Source organism: Canis lupus, chromosome 30 (genome assembly GCF_048164855.1).
Source record: "Canis lupus baileyi chromosome 30, mCanLup2.hap1, whole genome shotgun sequence".
Taxonomy (NCBI): Eukaryota; Metazoa; Chordata; class Mammalia; order Carnivora; family Canidae; genus Canis; species Canis lupus.
This window is the reverse complement of record NC_132867.1, coordinates 39,345,925-39,364,648: the sequence shown is the minus strand read 5'-3', so window position 1 is coordinate 39,364,648 and position 18,724 is coordinate 39,345,925. Positions and strand designations below refer to the sequence as shown.

The window sequence follows — 18,724 nt, the reverse complement described above, 5'->3', positions numbered from 1 at the left end:
AGCCCGTCCCGGGCAGTCCCTGGGGCAAACTCCTCCCCCCCCCGCCCCCGCCCCAGCCTGGACCCGCCCCGCCCGGGGCCGCCGCACCTGCCCGTCCCCTCCCTCTGCCAGAGGTGACCTGGGACCGCGTTTAGGGGTGTCGCCCTGAGCACTTGGACACCGCCTCCCGGGATTAAAGCGAGAGCCGGGGAGTGCAGGGCCGAGGAAGCCGAGCGCCGCGGGAGGCGGAGGAGGAAGCGCGAGGGGCGGGGAGCGCCGGCCGAGCCCCGCAGGTGAGCGGCGCGCGCGGCTGGACGTGAGTGAGGCCAGGTGTGGGCAGCGCCAGCGCAGCAGGTGCGTCCTCCCGCCGGCGGGACCCTCCGGGCCGGGCCGGGCCGAGCGCCCTGGGGGGGCTGGAGGGCGCGGCGCCCCCGGGACCCCTTGGTGCGCAGCTCCCAGGTCCCCGGGGCCCCACGATCGCTCCGCGCGGCCGGGACTCGCTGCCCCGAGTCTCTCGCTCACTGGTGGGAGCAGGGGGTGCTCGGGGCCCCTCGGAGTCGGGCCTCTCGGCCAGAGCCGCCTCCGGGCCCACCTGCCTTCTGCGCCCCGGAGCTGGGGAGCCCGCGTGCGCCTTTATCTTGGGGGCGCAGGGGCGGGGGGCAGGAGGACAGAGAGTGGCCTGTCCTTTTCTTTGTTTCGGGAAAATCTCTGCAGCCCCGGAGTGTTACCTGAACTCCTTCTGCTCCTTGGTTCCCTCCGGAGGTTCCGGGAAACTGGAAACTCGCTGAGATTCTGGGAGCGATAGGGCGGCGGGCGGGGATGGGATCCCGGAGGGCCCCCCACCCCGTCCCGGCCCCAACCCTGGGCGAGGAGGGCGCCATCGGCTCGGCGGCGCGGGACCGGCGGTGGCCATCAGAGCCAGGCGTCCTGGGCACCGGGGTCCGCAGGAGGCTGCCCCGGAGGAGCCGTCCTGACCCCACCGTGCGCTCCCTGCGGGGACAAGGGGACCCGGGGCGCCTGTCGGCCGAGCACACCAACCTGGTGGCGGGCGACCTGCCCGCGGCCCCACGGGCCCTGCACAAGCGGAGTCCAAGCGCCCCAAAGCCCGTGCGTCCTCTCTGCAGAGGGCCCTTGCGTGCCCAGAGCCCTGAGCCCGCCCTGAAGCGGGCTGCGCCTCCCCAGGGCACAGCGCATTGGTCCAGAATTGCAAAGCCCGAATGCCTTTACCAAGACACAGGCAGCGGCCCGCCAGAGAGGAATCCTAGTGGCTCCTAGTGGTTCCCCGCCCCAGGTCCACCTGGTGGGCAGGTGTCACCCACCGCTGGGCCCTGAGACTGCAGCCTCTGGGTCCTGGGACTTAGGATGAGGACACCCCCGGGGGCGAGCTGAGCCTTACGGTCACCGTCCTGGCAGCTGTAGAGGGTCACCGAATCATGGAAAATTATAAGGGCTGCCAAGCGGAGTTCCAAGGTGTTTAGGAAACTCGAAGTGAGACAAGGCTTGTTGACTTAGCCGGGGAGGTTGGGAAGGTTCTCCAGGAAGTGAGGCTGTCGCCAGCCTCTCCTGAAGGCGAGTGGCCGCTGGGAGTGTGGGCAGAGATTACCCAGGCTCAGGAACCTGGGGGCGCAGGCCCCCATGGAGCCAGGCCGGGCCAGGTGAGGGGAGCCTGGCTGGCCAGGTGATGGAGGAGACTCCCCCTAAGTCACTGGGGAGCTGCTTCCCTTCCTCCAGCTTTTCCAGGGGTGAGGCCTGCCTCCCTGCCCCCAGCACAGCAGGAGGTTGGGGTTATCTAGGAAGGCAAGCATGCAGAACTGGGGGAGTCCTCACTGGTGCCTGGAGATCCATTCAACACCTTCCTCTCCGTATTTGTTTTTAGTTTTTAAATATCAATGGGTGGGCTGCATGGGCCTTCACCAGTCCAGCCAAGCAGCTTTGCTCTTCCGCATTTCCAAGGTCAGGCTTCTCCTAGCAGGGCTGTGCTGTTGCCAGAGCCCTGGAGGTGGCCTGGAACCCTGGGCTTGCCCAGGGGCTCAGTCACTGGAATGGTAGGAGAAAATGTGGCCGCGTTAGTATTATAATAACAGCAAAGGTGGATGAGGCACTTTCTTCCAGCCAGGTGTCATTCCAAACTCTTGATAACATCCTTCACTTAGTTGTGAGTTAACTGAGGCAGAGAGGCAAGATCCTCGCCCAGGGTCCTGTAACCCATGGGAAGCCCTAAGGGTGAAGCCTGGCCACCAGGCTCCGTAGGGCTGTGGCTGGTCTTGTGACCTCCTTTTCCTCTGGGAGATTGGAATGTCTCAGGTACAGGTACCTGGATGGAGCGCCAAGGGAGCTGAGAAAGGGACCCAAGGGACCCAAGGAATCCTCAGGCCGAAGGGGTGTGCTGGTGCGCTGGGCTGGTTCCCCCTGCCCAGACAATGGAGCCTACAGCCCTCCCTACAGCCCTCCCTGGGTTCTGTGCTGAATCTTCCAGAGTGACCGGGGCAGAAGGGTCTGGGACTCCTCGGTAGGGCGGTGTAGACAACTGAGCTCCTTGGAGCAATGAGGGACAAGAGTCAGATGAAAACATCCAGTAGACGGTGTAGCCTAGACACACACGGGCCTCCCAGGAAGTGAACACCAGGAGTCCAGGCTGGTGGCTCTCACTCTTTCCACCCAAACCTGTGTCAAGAGTCCCAAGAGAGCTTCGTAATAATATGGGGTCCTTGCCCCCGTTCCAGTCACTGCATCAGATTGACAGTGGAGCTCACGTCTCTATTTTTTTAAGCCCTCCAGAAAATCACAGATTTGGGGGGACCAGAGTCAAGTCCAAGCCTTGGTAATGGAAGCAGAGAGGAAATGGACTGGGTCAATTTAGTGGCCGATCAGTTTTGGTTAAGGACTGGAAGCTGGCCGGCTGGTGAGGAGGGTGAATGGGGGGGAGGGGGCGTCTAGAGAGGCACTCAGGGTCTCTGCGCTTTCTGAGCTTTCTGACCTCTGTTCCCTCCCACTGCTCAAGGTCTCCGGGGGTCATCCTGCCCCCCACACTGCTAAGCCTTTGCTGCTCGTCCTTCCCTCTCCTTTCCAGGGCACCTGCGGGGACCCCCTGATGTTGGATCTGCCCCAGGACAGGCTGGTGGCTTCCGGGGATGGAGGAGGGAGGCTCACACCCCTCTGTGCTGTTGACCGTCCTGGCCCCAACTACATGTGGAATCCCAGAGAGTAGCAAAGGGCTCGGCTGGTCAAACAGGCAGTTATAGGGGACAACCTAGAGGCAAAGCTTGCGGTCAGGAAGGAGAAGAGCCAGCCTGAGATTTGGTTTGTCCCAGCTTCCAGACAGTGGTCGGGAGCCGAGGGACTCGGACGGGTGGAAATGTCACAGTCAACCTTAGAAACACGGAGGGAGAAAGAGGTGGAGGGTGTGGGCAGTTACTTGGATTGTGAACAGTGTGGACTTCGAAGAGGGAAGGTGGCTCAAAGTCACACTTGTCGAGGTGAGTCCGGGAGGAGGAGGACAGGGCTTGCTCTGGGTGAGAACTCCAGGCATTCTGCTGGTGTGGACGGAGCCCAGCCATGAGGCCCCTCCCGGGCTGTGTGTGCAGGAAGGTGAGGGTACAGAGATGTGATAAGAAAGCACAGAATGTTTGAAGGGCACCAAGTGTTGGCAGGTGCCGGCCGCTGAAGTCTGGAAGCTCCTGGAAGTTCATGCAAATGCAGAATTGACAGAAGGATCGAGGGGAGCTCAAGTGGAACTGAGAAGAGGCGATGGCATCCAGCTCAACAGAGAGATATTTTCCAGTGAGAGCTGAACTGGAAGATAAAACGGCCCAGGTTGCACGTGGGCACGAGACCTGGTGCCAGAGGCCCCCCTGGCCACTGCTCCCAGGGCACCACACCTGACCTCATGTCAACCCTCGATCAGACTCCGGGCACGCAGAGCCCCCGTTTTCTAGGGACGTCGGGTTTGGAGTTCGTTTTGTGAGTGTCTCATCACAGGCGATAAAAGACCGTCCTGCCTGGCCCCCGACCAAACTCAGTTCTGTTCTAGAATATACTCGGATAAAATACGCGCGGATAGCCCACCTTCCGGAAACATTGGATCAAATGTTTCTCAGTTTGGAGAACTCTGTTCTTTCCAAGGCAACTGGTGGATACTTAACACCTGCCTTGTTGGAAATGTGGTTTTCCCGGGTTGAGTTGAACCTGCCTTTCTGACCACTGGGATCCTGCTTTCTTTCGCCCTTTGGATATACACAGAATCAACTGAATCTCCTTTGCACGTATTCGTCCCTTTGATACACCAGCAGGTAAAAGCTTAGTTGCCGTCGTGATGTTATTAGCGTGTGCCATCGCGTGTCGGCCCCGGTGCTGGAGGCAGACACACTCGTTCCTTGGAAACAACCTTGTTCATTGATCATCCCATTCCACAGATGGGCCTGGGGAAGGTCTTCAGCCCTTAGCACAGCCTGGGGACTCCTTCCTCCCGGAGGGACCTGGGCACCTCTCCAGCCCGCATGCCGCATTAGGTATGCAGTCAGTTTTGTGCACCTGCGTCTCTGAGGTCACCCACATCCCCACCTTGGAGGCTGGTTCTGTCCAGGTGCGGGCTTCCCAGCCTGCTCTCCTCTCTCTCTCCCTCTCTCTCTCTCATTCCATCTTACTCGTTTGGCTTCTGGAACTCGAAAAATATCAGAACACTTTTTTTGTACGCTACAAAGCTTAGCTTGAAAGAAAAAGAAGAAAGAAAGAAAGAAAGAGAGAAAGAGAGAAAGAGAAGAAAGAAAGAAAGAAAGAAAGAAAGAAAGAAAGAAAGAAAGAAAAGAAAGAAAGAAAAGGGGAGGGAAGGGGAGGGGAGGGGAGGGGAGGGGAGGGGAGGGGAGGGGAGGAGAGGAGAGGAGAGGAGAGGAGAGGAGAGGAGAGGAGAGGAGAGGAGAGGAGAGGAGAGGAGGAAAGAAAGAAAGAAAGAAAAAAGGACCCGACCCAATTCCTGGCCTAAAAAGTTTGTAATCTCACTAGGACAATGGGGCATTCATAGAAAGAGAAACTTGGAAGATGCGGGCAGTACCTCTCCGAGGCGATGTCTCTGTCTCTGTCTGTCTCTCTCATCCCCGTGTGAATCACTGCGCAGGCCTCTCGATCGCTTGTCTTATATTTGTTTACATGGATCTGTCGCTTACACCCTCAGTGTCCGATAACCGGCACCTAACCTCGCTTGGTATCCGCAACAGGATACGAGAGCATCTTTGCATATCATATCCTGTGATTTTATGGCCTGGTTGGGGTGTAAGCAGCTCCTAGCGATCGTTTGTTTGTTGGACAGGGAGCGTCTATTGGTGTTGTTTGCTTCGGGGATTGAAGGAGGCGGACAGGTCAAGGAAGGTAGGGCCTCGCCCTCTTGTCACACCTCCTCACGCCTCCTCACACCCCCGGTGTCTTAAAGGCGCTCAGTGGGGCTCGGGGCAACAGCAAATGCATGATAGAGGTGTGTGGTGGGGTCCACGGGGACCCCGTTATGAGGAATAATACCCCGGGGCCCCCTGGATGGGAGTCCGGATCGATGAGATGGACCTCATTTGCATTGGTTGGGTGGTTTTCAAAGTACCTCTCCAGCAAATGCTTCCAGAGATCCCCAGAGAAAAGACTGTCTTGGTTTGGAAAGAGCTTCGTCACGTCATGGGGTGGGGGGGGCAGGCAGGGGCCCGGCAGGTGCTCGGGATGACTCAGCTCTCTGAAAAGAGAGCCCGGAGTGACCGAAACCAGGCAGCGCGTTGTGTGGTGTGGTGTGACTCAAGTGGGCCCTTCTGTTAGTGTTGGCACGGGAGCTGGCCGAGGACCAGGAGGGACCAGGAGCTTTGTCACACATTTGCTCTATTGTCGCTTGAAGGAAACGTGCTTTGTTAGGTCTGGCTTTCCGGAATCGAGGACAATCATCCGTGTCCTTTAAATGACAGGAAAGAACGTTCGAGAAACTGTCCTCTCTCGCTACCTCGGGCTGTCTTGCTCTGTTCAAAAAAAAAAAAAAAAACCCAGTTAAAGAGATGTGCTTTGCTGTGGAAAGACTTGGGGTTTTGTGTCTCTTTCGTTCTGTGCGGGTGTTGTGGTTTGTGTGTGTGCGTGGTTTTGTGTTTTTTTGTTTTTTGTTTTTTTTTTTCACACAACGTTATATGTAAACGCCTGTTTGGAAGATGAACCGGACCCAGTGGCCTCCTGGTCATTTCGGACGTCGGTGCTTCCTGTAGGTCCAGTCCCAGAGTGAGACACTTCCCCTTCTTTGCTTTTGGGCCAGAGAAATTACAGGCAGCTCGACTCCTGTCTTCTGTTCCAAAGTCCGCGGAGGCCGATCTGGGCGCGCTGGGTGTTTCTGGTTCTAGGTTTTGCGGGTCAAGGGATCTCTGGATGAGACAGGCTTATCCTGCGGTTACTTCTGGGTCCTGTGGTGTTTACTGGACAATTCGCAGCTGCGGTCGCCTGCGCTCCTTCCTTCCTTGGCTACCTGGCCCCTCGCTGTTGGGGATCGCGAGGGAATAGGAAGCGTGGATTTTGAGCGTTGACCCATCATCCCCTTCAGAGGGCTCTTAACCGGGTAAAGCCGCCAGGAGGATCGGATTTTCATTTCCTGAAACTTCACCCCAAATCTATAACTGGTGAGATAGCTCAGAGGCACGGGGAGCTGGAGACCGGAGGGCTGAGAACGTGTGCTCAGGCGGGACGCTTCGGGAAACAACGTCAGGGACGTGCTGTGATGGTCTCCCCTGCTTGGACCAGAGGGGAGTGGGGGGGGGGGTCCTGTCTTGATGGCGAGTCTTAGATAGAGCCCCCGTCCTTCAAGGAGTGGACATCGGACAGGTGTCTTCATATGTGATGTATGTGATGATCACATCGTTTAAAGGCTTACACGAAGATCCTCTCACCTGTATATGGGTCACTTTTCTTCATTCCCAGAAAAGTGTTAATCTTTTTTAAAAACCTAAAAAAGCCTCAAAGCTATCAATACGAACTCATTCTTTTTTTTTTTTTTTTTTTTTTTTAAATCTGAGTGGGCTCCATGCCCAATGTCAAGCCCAACACGGGGCTTGAACTCATGACCCTGAGACCAAGACCTGAGCTGAGATTGAGAGTCAGACGCTCAACCGACCGGGCCACCCCGGTGTGCCTCATTCTTGTATCTTAGCTTCACGTGAAAAGTAAATAAATGACCTGGTGCATTTTTATTGCGACCTGTTCCTTGAGGTTTCCCAAGATTAAAAAGCCATACTCACATTTTTATTTATAGCAAGCCAATGTGGGTTGTTTTTAGTGTGTGTGTGTGTGGGGGGGGTTGTTTGTTTGTTTTTAGTTTAACGAGTCCAACAACCATTGTGCTCACGAGGTGCAAGGCAGTGAGTGGGCCGGAGCTGGTCCTGTTGCATGTAGCTCCCAGTGGACTTGGGACTCGGGGAGAAGTGCCAGATGCAAATCTGCAAACCTGCAAATGCGTCCTATGTCGCCTCCTTCCCTACCCCCTTGGAGGCAACAGTTATCAGCTTTACAATCACCTTTATTTAACAAAAATGTCAGCAGCCCTCACCGTATGCCAGGCACCAAGAGTACATTGGTATCAACTCATTTCACACCCCAACAACCCTGCTCTTATCTCCTTTTGCAGACGAGAGCACAGAGGCCTGGGAACATTTAACCAGCCTGCCCCAGGCCCCAGGTCCCAGAGGTCATGGGTTCAACCCCCGCACTGTGCCGCCCTTTGAGCACCTACTGTGCACCAGGCCCTTGGCAGGCGCTAGGAAGCCCAGAGCCTTCTCATCGGGAATGTGGTCTGGAAGGCTTGGAAGGCCGTATCCTCGAGTCTTCTTTGGTCACTCCGAGACAGCAGGGAGGGGCGGAGAGAAACCCTCCGTGAGCACCCGGAGGGCGAGGGTGATGCCTCAATGGGGGCTTTACTATAAAGCATTCCATGTTGATGGTTTTTCTAGAAATTACGGTTAACTGTTCACAAACATCTGCAAACAACAGAGCCTTCTTTTCATTCCTGCTAACCTTAGAAACTGTCAAAATGGTTCGTTCTGGAATGTTTTCTTCTCTGGATTTGGGGTAGCACGTGACTTAGTGGGTGCATGTGGGTGAGCTTTATGGAATTTTGTTACACGTGTTTATTAAGAAGTGGGAGATTCCATACGGCTTATTTAGAAAGAAACGTGTGGCCTCCATCTGGTATTAAGTTGTGGACCACTTGCTGCACAGTGGGAGCGTCCCCCTCGTCCCCGTGGGTGGGAACCTTCCCCTCGTCCCTGTGGGCAGGAGCCTCCCTCTCGTCCCATGGGTGGGAGGCTCCCCCTCGTCCCGTGGGTGGGAACCTTCCCCTTGTCCTGTGGGTGGGCACCTTCCCCTTGTCCCTGTGGGTGGGAGTGTCCCCCTTGTCCCCATAATTGGGAGCATCCCCCTCGTCCCCGTGGTTGGGTGCCTCCCCTACGTCCCCATGGGCAGGAGTCTTCCCCTCGTCCCCCGTGGGCAGGAGCCTTCCCCTTGTTCCCGTGGGCGGGAGCCTCCCCCTCGTCCCATGGGTGGGAACCTTCCCCTCGTCCCTGTGGGCAGGAGCCTCCCTCTCGTCCCATGGGTGGGAGGCTCCCCCTCGTCCCGTGGGTGGGCACCTTCCCCTCGTCCCTGTGGATGGAGGCCTTCCCCTCACCCCTTGGACCCTCTGCAGGAGGGAGCAAGGAGGGGTGTCTCGTGGGATGCTGTTGCTCACCTGGAGCATGAGCTGGACCCACCTGGACCCCCTGGTTAAATCCTCACCCGAGCGAGACTGTGCCCAACTCCACATCCATGTCCATCCCAGAATCAGAGAGGCTCAGGCATTGGCATGATGACACCTCCAGGAAGTGTCAGTGCCATGAGGTGACCCCAGGTCTTTGCCCACCCTTCCCCTCCCTTGACCTTGATGGTCTGTGAGTCACTTTGTGCTTTGCGTCCCCGGGTCCTCCGTCGCCAGAGGCGGCCCGCGGGACATCTCGGCCTCGGCGAGAGCTGAGCTAAGTACAGCGGCCCTGGCCCTGAATGCAGGCAAGCACCCAGCTCCTTCCGTGAGCGTTTGGTGGGGAAGAGGCAGGTGGAGGTGAGGGCCAAGGTGAGTGGGTAAAACTGCTGTTTGCTCCGGAGAGAGCTAACTCTCGTCTGGAATATCTTCTGGTTTTTTTCTCCACGTGTCTCCTAAATATTAACCGGTCTCAAAATAATACAGTCTTATCATTCTTTCTTCTAGGTCATCTCGAACGTCCCAAACCTTTGCCATTACCTGATGCTGCTGATAAAATCAAGATGGCCTTAAACTCAGTAAGTGGTTAATTATTACTTTCCCAGTCTTCTCCGTTTCCTTATTCCTGCTGTTATTTTCCAAAGCGTACGTTGGGCAGCATTTTAAGAGCCGGCTGCGGGGCTGCGTGTGCCCCGTGGACGCTGGTCAGGGCTCTCTCTCTGGGGCGGGTGGGCGGGTGGGAATGGGTCAGGGTGCAGACAGACCCAGAGCTGTCGGGTGGGTGTGGGGTGTGTGCACTGCTCACCTGGGCCCCTCCTCTTCCTGCCCTGCAGGTGAGTTTCGGGGTGAGCTGTGGCGACAACCAGGGGCAGAAGGGTGTGTGGGGGGGGTGGGGAGTAAGTCCCAAGGTGGAACAGGTGCGGGGGTCACCGCCGGCCGGCAGACCCCTGTGCAGCCCCTGTGCAGCCCGACGTCCTGATAAAACCGGGGGAGGCTACCCCTCTCCCCGGACGCCCCCCGACGTCCCCCTGCAACAACGCTGGGGGCAAATGCAGTACCTCTGTTCCCTGTTCTATCTCACCGACTCATCTCCCCGGGGACGCGTGCATGCGGTACAGGGTCGTGGTTCCTAACCAACCAGATTTTCCATAGCTCGTATCTGGAAAGCGGACCTTTTGCTTTTCCCTCTTTAGCAGTTGCTGGTTTTTATTTTCACTGGATCCATTTTAAAATTCCTATGCATTGCCCCGGGGCTTCGCTGGGACAGACGCTGTGCTGCCACGACCTTTCCCGGGTGGGACGGCGTGTTCTTAGATGCTTCCGATAGAGACAAACACAGGCTCTAGGTTTTTTTTTTTTTTTTTTTTGGCCTTCGGTGGCCTGTTTAGATGAGAGATTACACTGGTTCCCTCTCTGTCCACTGCTCTGGTTCAGAGTTACGGTCTTTGGACTCGTGAAGGAGAGCATCGGTGAGTTATTAAGCAGAGGTTAACTCCGGCAGCCCGCACGCGGCTGCGGCTCCGGCTCTGGCTCCGGCTCCGGCTCCGGCTCGTTCCCGTTCCCGTATAATCTTGCTTCCCGGGAGGCCCCATTTAAAATGCTAAGCGGTGCCTGGGCTCAGAACCCGGGTCCTACCTGAGACCCCGCTCAACAAGAAGCAGGAGGAGAAGTGAACGAGGGGAAAGAAGTTTGAGGGTCCCCCAGAGAGGACGGCCCAGCCGGTGGGCGATGGGGGAAGGGGGGGGCTCGCAGGTGCAGCCAGAGGAGGCAGCGTTTACCTGGGCAGAGAGCGAGGGGGAGGGTGTCGTGCACAGACCCCGCGCTCCCCTCGGAACTGGCTCGTCGCAGCAGGACTGCCGTGCACACGGTTCAAGGGTCCCCCGGTAAATGGTGACACATCGCCTAAGGGAGGACGAGGTGGAAAAGGAACTTTTAGAATAACATGGATAGCATGAGCCTTTAGGTAACTTTCTTAACCTCTATCACGCACGCTCCTCCCTGCAAAATGGGTCTGTCCGTCCCACCTGCATCATCCAAGGGGGGGGTGTGGCCCGGTTTCCAGGAGGCAGTGAACACAGGCTCACATCCAGACCTATACACATTTTTTTCTTTTTTCTTTTCTTTTCTTTTCTTTTTTTCTTTTCTTTCCTTTCCTTTCCTTTCCTTTCCTTTTTTTTCTTTTACTTTCTTTTCTTTTACTTTATTTTATTTTATATCATTTCTTTTTTTTTTTTTACTAAATCTCGGTATTGATCATTCACTTTATTTCAAAGTATTTTATTTATCTCTATTTCAAAAAAAATAGTTAACAAACACACACAAAACTGTTGACACTTTTTTTTTAAGATTTTATTTATTTATTCATGAGAGAGAGAGAGAGAGAGAGGCACAGACACAGGCAGAGGGAGAAGCAGGCTCCATGCGGGGAGCCCGACGTGGGACTCAATCCTGGGACTCCAGGATCACACCCTGGGCCGAAGGCAGGCGCCCAACCGCCGAGCCACCCAGGGATCCCCAAAAACTGTTGACACTTATTGAAAGTTCTGGTTAGTTCTTGGTCTAGGTGACTTCAGTGTTTGAACCTGAGGGGAATCTGCAGCAGCTTTTCAGCACCTTGTCCAAGTGTGATGGATGCACACCTAACCTCTGGGGTAATTGGGGTTTCCTAGCACTCACCTTCTCTTTCATCGTTTAGGGGTCACCGCCAGGAGTTGGACCTTACTATGAAAACCATGGATACCAACCCGAGAGCCTGTACCCCCCGCAGCCCGCTACGGCCCCCAGAGCCTACCCGGTGTATCCGGCCCCGTACTACCCGCCTGCAGTGCCCCAGTACACCCCGAGGGTGCTGACGCACACTTCGACACCTGCCATCCACACGCAGCCCAAGTCCCCGTTGGGGACGGGGTGCACCGCAAGTAGGACCCTTTTGTGTTTCTTTCCTACAACAGCACCAGCGCTGGGGTCCGCCTTCCCCAGGGGGCTCTGTCGCTGACTGTCCTTCCTCTGCGGGGGCTGGTCCTGCACCCTTCCCCTCTCCCTCACTGTCACAGCTGTCACTGCCTCTGTCACCTCCGGCCTGGGGCCCTGTGAGGGCTGCCAACCTGCAAAGCCCTTCCTTCACTTTACTTGACCACCCGGGGTGGTCTTCCGAGCTGGGCCTCTGCCTGTTCTTGCCAATGAAGGGTAAGCTCCAGAGCGGGAATCCCGTACCCCCCTCCCTTTCTTTGTGGCATGGTTCCCTGGATACAGCAAGTCACGTTTAAGTTGCTGGACGAGGGCTTGGTGCTCAGCCAGTGAAGCGGCTGGTGTGGTTGGCGCACACGGAAGTAGGTCTCGAATTCAAGGATCTCACGGGCAGAGTGCAGTGCGTATTGCAGGGCGAGGGCTCCCGGGACTGATCCCCTCAATGCCACGTGCTTCCTTCTGACTCTCTCGTTCATCTCCTTTCTTCCTGCGGCCCTCCCAGCTCTTTGTTTTTGTTTTATTATTTTTTTAAGATGATTTATTTTAGAGAGAGCACTTGGAGGGAGAGAATGGCGAGCAGACCCCCCGCCCCCGAGCATGGAGCCCAACGTGGGGCTCAATCGCATGACCCTGAGACCGTGACCTGAACCCAAACCAAGAGTCAGATGCTCAACCCACTGAGTCACCCAGGCTTCCCACCCTCCCAGCTTTGACTGCGGGCTAGGGGAAGGGTGAAGAACTGCCCGGGGAAACCAGTATAGCTGGTACCAGTACCAGCCACTGAACGGTTACCATTTTTGTTGACGATGTTTTTATTTTATTTTGCAAGCTCGCGTGTACATGCAGCTTGTACAAAGAGCAATAACGAAGTGAATCTCCACACGCCCCCAGCACATCGTAAAGCATGGAAATGAGTCCTTAACACCTGTGCTGCCTAAAGTCCCGGCATGCCCCTCCCCAGGCCCCGGCAGCCCTTAACCAGCGCTGTCACCCTTAGTCCTGCCCGACACTCACCTTTGCAAATGGCTCCTGGTCCTTCCTTCCCTTCCATAATCTCTACTCTCATTTATTCCCTCATTTCCTATCCTTCAGTCTTCCTCCTTCTTTCCTATATGGTTCCCTCTTTCTTTCCATCGCTTACCATCTCCAGGTTTTACCCCTGGAAGACTGGGGATGTAGGTGTCAGGCAAGTGGGCTCCTCTTGTCTGCCTGGGTAGGACGGTCACTAGTATGGATTCCACCCTCTGAACGTGCTAACCTCAAGAGGGGACTCTTGGTTTCTGACCATTGCCCCCCCTTTTTAGGACTTTATTTATTTATCAATGAGAGACACAGAGAGAGAGGCCAAGACACAGGCAGAGGGAGACGAAGGCTCCCTACATGGAGCCCAATGTAGGACTCAATGCCAGGACCCTGCAGGTTGAAGGCGGACACTCAACCACTGAGCCCCCCAGGTGTCCCAATCAATAGACTAGTTTTTAGAGTAATTTTAGGCTTGGAAAATTGAGGAAAAATTGAGTCCTGAGTTCCCACATAGCCTTTCATTCACCCCCCAAGGTTTTCCCATCATCTTGCCTTAGGGTGCTACACTTGTTGCAATCGATGGACTGATGATGTGGATACAGTATAATTAACTAAAGTCCATAGTTTTACTTTAGGATCACATTCCTAGTACATTTTGCAGCTTTTGTTAAATGTATAAAGACACGTGCATCGTCACAGTAAAATACTTCAGTGTCCTCAAAATCCCCTGAGGCGCGCCCATTCATCCCTCCCTTATTCCCCCAACACGTGGCGACCACCGATCTCCATCGTTCTGCTTCTTCCAGAACGTGGTGTGGTGGGATTCGTGCCGCACATAGCCACACATAGTGTCAGGGCCTTGGCAGTGTCTAGCGAGTTACTCACGAAGCACAAATCCAGAAGAACCCATCGGGAGTGCCAGGGCCACCCTGGGCCTCACTGTATCCGTTTGCTACGGCAACGGTCCCAAATGTCTCACACCGAGTCCCCACATCTATACATCCTGAGGTCTGGGTTTTGGAAAACTGAAGGTCAGCGGTCTGTGAGGCAGGTCGTTGGCCCTGGACGTGGTAGGGCTGCATCAACTGACTAAATTGAGGACGATGAGGGTGCACGAACAGTACGTCGTAGTGAAATGCAACAGGAGCACGATTGCAAATCATGACCCAGCGTGGACTGAGCAGACCCTGATGGCAGGTGCCCATCCACCAAAAGCAGGGTCAGGGCTTCCCACTGCCTACGTGCTCCTAGGGAGAGCTGGGCAGACGGCCGTACTCTCAGTGAGAGGTTAAGAATGCTTAATTTAATAGCTTTTAGCTCGCCAGGTGTGTTATTGTATCCCAGATAAAATACACAGGAAACCCCCTACTCCCCCTCCAACGGAAGAGATCGTCCTTGGCGAGTGAGTTCCAAGGAATTTAGAATTTAGGATTTCCCCCGTGAGCTTCCCCTGCCACTCCACCCAGCTCAGCCCTGACACGTAATCACCAGAGGCCTGGTTCTGATAACGTGGCTTTCAGTGTCACCTGGCCCTCCGCAGACCAGTGGCCTCCGCCTCAGCTGTGCACCTGTTACGACTGTAAATTCACGCCTCCCCTCTCCCAGCGGAACCGAGCTCCTGGTAAGGAGGGCCAGGAAAGTGGTTAGCAGACTCCCAGGCGATCCCTGAGCCTGCTGCGGTTCCAGAACATGCTCACCCAGAGGTGGGTTTGGAGGCCAGGCGGGTGGGTGGGTCGGCCCCGTCCACCTGTGTCCAGAAGCACAGATGCATACAGGGAGTGGCCGGCCTCCCCGCACACTCTGGGACACCTACGTACAGGGTGTCCTGCTGTAAACCGAGGGGCTGCTGAGGGTCTGTTGAATGCCCCCACCCCCCACCCCACCCTGGCCTCTCCGCCTTTCTCCTCTGAGGAGGGCTCGCAGGAGCCGCCCTGTAGGAACTGCTGGGTGTGGTGTGTCTGGCGCTGCTCTCTGAACCTTGATACGGCGTTTGGTTCACACGTTGACCAACAGTGACCTGCCGGTGTGTTTTGACTGGAGAGCATGGGTGACTTTCTCCAAATGACGTTACTCTTGGCTGAGGTGTGAGCCCAGTGCTCCTGCCTCAAACCAAAGGGCCGATGTCAGCACTGCCGGTGGAACATTCCACGGGGGGCGAGAATGTTCCACAGCTGCCCTCTCCGGTAGAGCAGCCCCTGGCCGCACGTGACTGCTGAGCTTTGGAATTGACATAATGACCTTTAATGAATAGCTACTCAGTACGTTTCATGATAAGTAACTGAAGTGCAAACAGGCGTACGTGGCTGGTGGCTGTCGCTGGGACTCTGGGTCGGCGGCATCCACTCCCTGAACTGTCTTGGGTAAGACGATTTATTCTACCTTGAGGTCGTAGTTTGGGGGCATTATGGCTGTTTTCCTATGCCTGGAATTACCAAAAACAAGGTACTTGCCCAAGTTTTAGGCAATGTTCTACATTAAACATGTATTTGACTATTCTAAGACCAGACATTTTAAAAAAAAAGATTTATTTATTTATTTATTTATTTGAGAGAGAGAGAGAGACAGAGAGCACACACGCATGTAGTAGGGAGCCCAGTGCGGGGCTCGATCTCACGACTCTGAGACCATGACCTGAGAGGAAACCAAGAGTCGGCGGCTTCACTGACTGCACCACCCAGGCGCCCTTAAGACCATGGCTTTTTAAAACTTAACGTAAGGGTAGGTTACGTTCATATCATGGCTGCAGAAAGCATGAAACTGGGACCCGCAGGTGGCTCAGCGGTTGAGCATCTGCCTTCGGCTCAGGGCGTGACCCCGGGGTCCTGGCATCGAGTTCAGCATCGGGCTCCCCGCAGGGAACCTGCTTCTCCCTCTGCCTGTGTCTCTGCCTCTCTTTTTCTCTGTGTCTCTCATGAATGAACAAAGGAAATCTTTAAATGAAAAATTCAAAGTCTCACTTCTCACTGTATGAGAAATTACTGCTTGACATGCTGTACTATCCAAGTGGCGGGGACCGTTGGAGAGTGTGACTCAATTTGAGCAAACGCTGCCGCTCCACGGTGTGCTCCCCCCTCCCTTTCCTAGAGACTAAGAAAGCGCTGTGCATCACCGTCGTCCTGGGGACCATCCTGGCGGGGGCAGCTGTGGCGGCGGTCCTGCTCTGGAAGTTCAGTAAGTGTGGGAAGGGGGCCGAGGCTTTGCGGGGGGCCCTGCCCTCTCTTCTTCCTGCAGTCTCTCCCAGCAAACCAGCTGTCTTCTCTTCCCCTCTGTTGGGTGACAGGGAGGACCCCTCTCACCCGATCTCCTTGTCTGGGTTGTTAGGAGTCACTTGCGTGCATCATCCTCATCTGTGGGTGGTCAGCACCCCGTGATGTTGGTGGCAGGGTGACACACGCCGTGGTGACACACTTTGGGTAGATCCGGGGCGCTAGGTGTTTCCTGGCACTGGTGAGCACAGACTCCCCGCCGTGTAGCCACACCTGTCCCCCGGATCTCAGCGTGCCGTGTCACCTGCTACGTGCGGGGGCGGGCCTTGCCTGTGCCACCTCGTTAACCACAGCCCGGCTTCTTCCACCAGCGCAGGGCACTACAGGCTCATGGAGTTTAGGGACCACAGGAGTCACCTGTGTGGCAGACAGGAGGTGGGGTACTATCCAAGTCCAAGGCCCCGGGCCCCTCGGGGTCCCCCTGGAGGTGATGCTGCGGGGGCTCCTGTGGCTGCCAGCCCTGCCTCCCTTGCTATCGACCGTGGCAAGGACACATCTGCTCCTTATTAAACCAAAGGGGGGGAAAGGTTCTTCTCTCCTGTTGCTTCGGGGCCCAGAGAGTGGTCTCTGGAACTCGCGGCAGGTGCGTGAAGTTTGCTCGGTGTCTCGGGCTGACCGGTCTCCCTCCCGTCTCTCTGCAAGTGGAGGACAAGTGCTCGGTGTCCGGGATAGAGTGCGGCAGCTCGGGGACCTGCATCAGCCCCTCTCAGTGGTGCGACGGGGTCCTGCACTGCCCCAGCGGGGAGGACGAGAACCGGTGCGGTAAGTGCAGGGGGCCCCGGGCGTCCACCACCGACACTGTGGCCGGGCCTGGGTCCGGCCCAGCCACCCGTTCGGGACCCTGAACCTTCGCTCTAACCCCAGATGAGGAGCGGGGCTCAGAGAGGCTGCGCTCCTGGCCCGGGGTCACACGGCGGTAGGAGGGAGACCGCGGGGCCGGGGCCACGCTGATGGTGTGCGTGCGACCGGCCCAGGACGTCCTCTGACAGCAACTCCATGAGCAGAGGGTTTAAGGTAGCGAGTCGGGAGTGCCCTCTGTTATTTTCCAAGCCAGCTCGCCTTTAAGGCGACGTGTATCTCTCGCCGCGGAGGTGGCCTGCCTGATTTTCCGATCACTGTTCCAAGTGATTTCCAGGGTGGAGGAGCGGCTGTCCTGAGCAGGTGTCGTGCTCCTACCCACCGACGGCCACCTCCAGCGTGACTCCCACCCCAGTTGGGCACCTGCCGAGGGGCCTGCATGCGGGGGGCTGCTTGTTCCCCGTGTCCTCTGGGTGGGCCGAGGTGGGCGAGCCAAGCGTCACCCGCCGCGTGTTTAACTGCTCTCTGCCCCTGGCAGAAACTGCTTATTTGTTCTGACGAGCTTTTAGCTTGTGGTCCTCCAGCAGAACGAGTGAGCCAGCCAGGCCGACGGCTGCGCCCCCCGAGTCCCGCTTCCTGCTGCACCCTCTGACACCTTCACATGAGAACCTCAGTTTTCTAAACAGACGGAAATTTCAAAATTGTGGTGTCAGAGGGGTCACCAGAAATCGGACAAGCAGCTTTTCCTCTTCTGCCCTCAAGTGTCCCCTCACTCCTCAGGGTTTTGTTTAAACCCGAGGAGGGCTGCGGCGGGCGGGGGATGCGGGTCCCCTCTCTTGTTCCGGGCCACCCCGGGTGAGGACTGCCCCCCTGCCCCTCCTCCCCGCCCGGTCACGACGCTGGTGTGGGGCATGCCACTGGGCCTGGCCGGTGGGACTCCCCGGAGAGGAAGGCTGGGCCCTGGATCCATGCAGCCCCTGGGGTCACCCATGTCCCTCGAGCTGTGCCTGCATCTGGAACATGTCCACACTCAGCAGTGACCCATGTGTTCCTTACACTTTCAACACAGCGCCCTGCCTGCGTGTTGGTGACGATGTGACCCTCCCCATTCTCTTAAGAAGGGGGCGTTGAGGTTCATAGAGCGCCCTTAAGCTATCATGGGTGATGGCTTTTGGTGTTTTCATCTGTGTGCACGCATGCGTGCAAGGAGAGACTCCGGCAAGACACATTTGTTCTATTTCCTGCAGACTCTCCCCTTCCTTCTTCTCTTCTTGATGTTTACGTTGTGTTTATTTAAATACTTGGAGTTGACATCCTCAAGTAGATCGAAATCAGGAAGGACCATAGGGTGCAGGGAAAACTCATTCTCCCCCACTCTGCTCACACACACGCACACGCACATGCACGCATGTGTGCCCAGGCACCAACCAATCATCCTACTTTCTCAGGAGCAACACATAGACTTTTTTTGTTTTTTGTTTTTAATTTTTATTTATTTATGATAGTCCTACACAGAGAGAGAGAGAGAGAGAGGCAGAGACACAGGCAGAGGGAGAAGCAGGCTCCATGCACGGGGAGCCCGACGTGGGATTCGATCCCGGGTCTCCAGGATCGCGCCCTGGGCCAAAGGCAGGCGCTAAACCACTGCGCCACCCAGGGATCCCCATAGACGGGTTTTTCTCCCCTTTTTTTTCTTTAAGGTTTTAAGTGAAAAAAGCAAATACGCGTGTGCCTATTTCCCACGGTCCTCATTTTCCCGTGGTCACTGCCCAGCCGACCACGAAGGCCTTGATGCCACGTCCTGAGGACCACTTCTGGTTGGGACGCGGGTCCCCGTGTTCCCCGCGGCAGCCCACCCCGTGCTCCCGCGTGTGGCTCCAGAGCCACGGGAGCTCTCTCTTCTCGGTGGACATAACATGCGTGTTCCAACCACAGGAGCACATTGGCAGGAGACACGCCCCAG

General features: G+C 56.3%; 1 protein-coding gene across 3 annotated transcripts in view; it reads left to right on the top strand.

The window, feature by feature from the left end:
• The first annotated feature begins 200 nt into the window (after positions 1–200).
• The window catches only part of TMPRSS2 (transmembrane serine protease 2), a 35,546-nt gene continuing 17,022 nt past the window's right edge, over positions 201–18,724 (top strand). The window contains exons 1-5 of one of the 3 annotated variants that reach the window (XM_072807048.1): positions 201–333; positions 9,215–9,285; positions 11,403–11,625; positions 15,782–15,868; positions 16,606–16,725. In XM_072807048.1, the coding sequence (XP_072663149.1) occupies positions 9,271–9,285; positions 11,403–11,625; positions 15,782–15,868; positions 16,606–16,725 (445 nt within the window). In that variant the 5' untranslated portion in view covers positions 201–333; positions 9,215–9,270. Of the gene's footprint in view, positions 334–6,331; positions 6,606–9,214; positions 9,286–11,402; positions 11,626–15,781; positions 15,869–16,605; positions 16,726–18,724 lie in introns of those variants that run through there. The other 2 variants (XM_072807047.1, XM_072807049.1) reach the window with 2 other exon arrangements.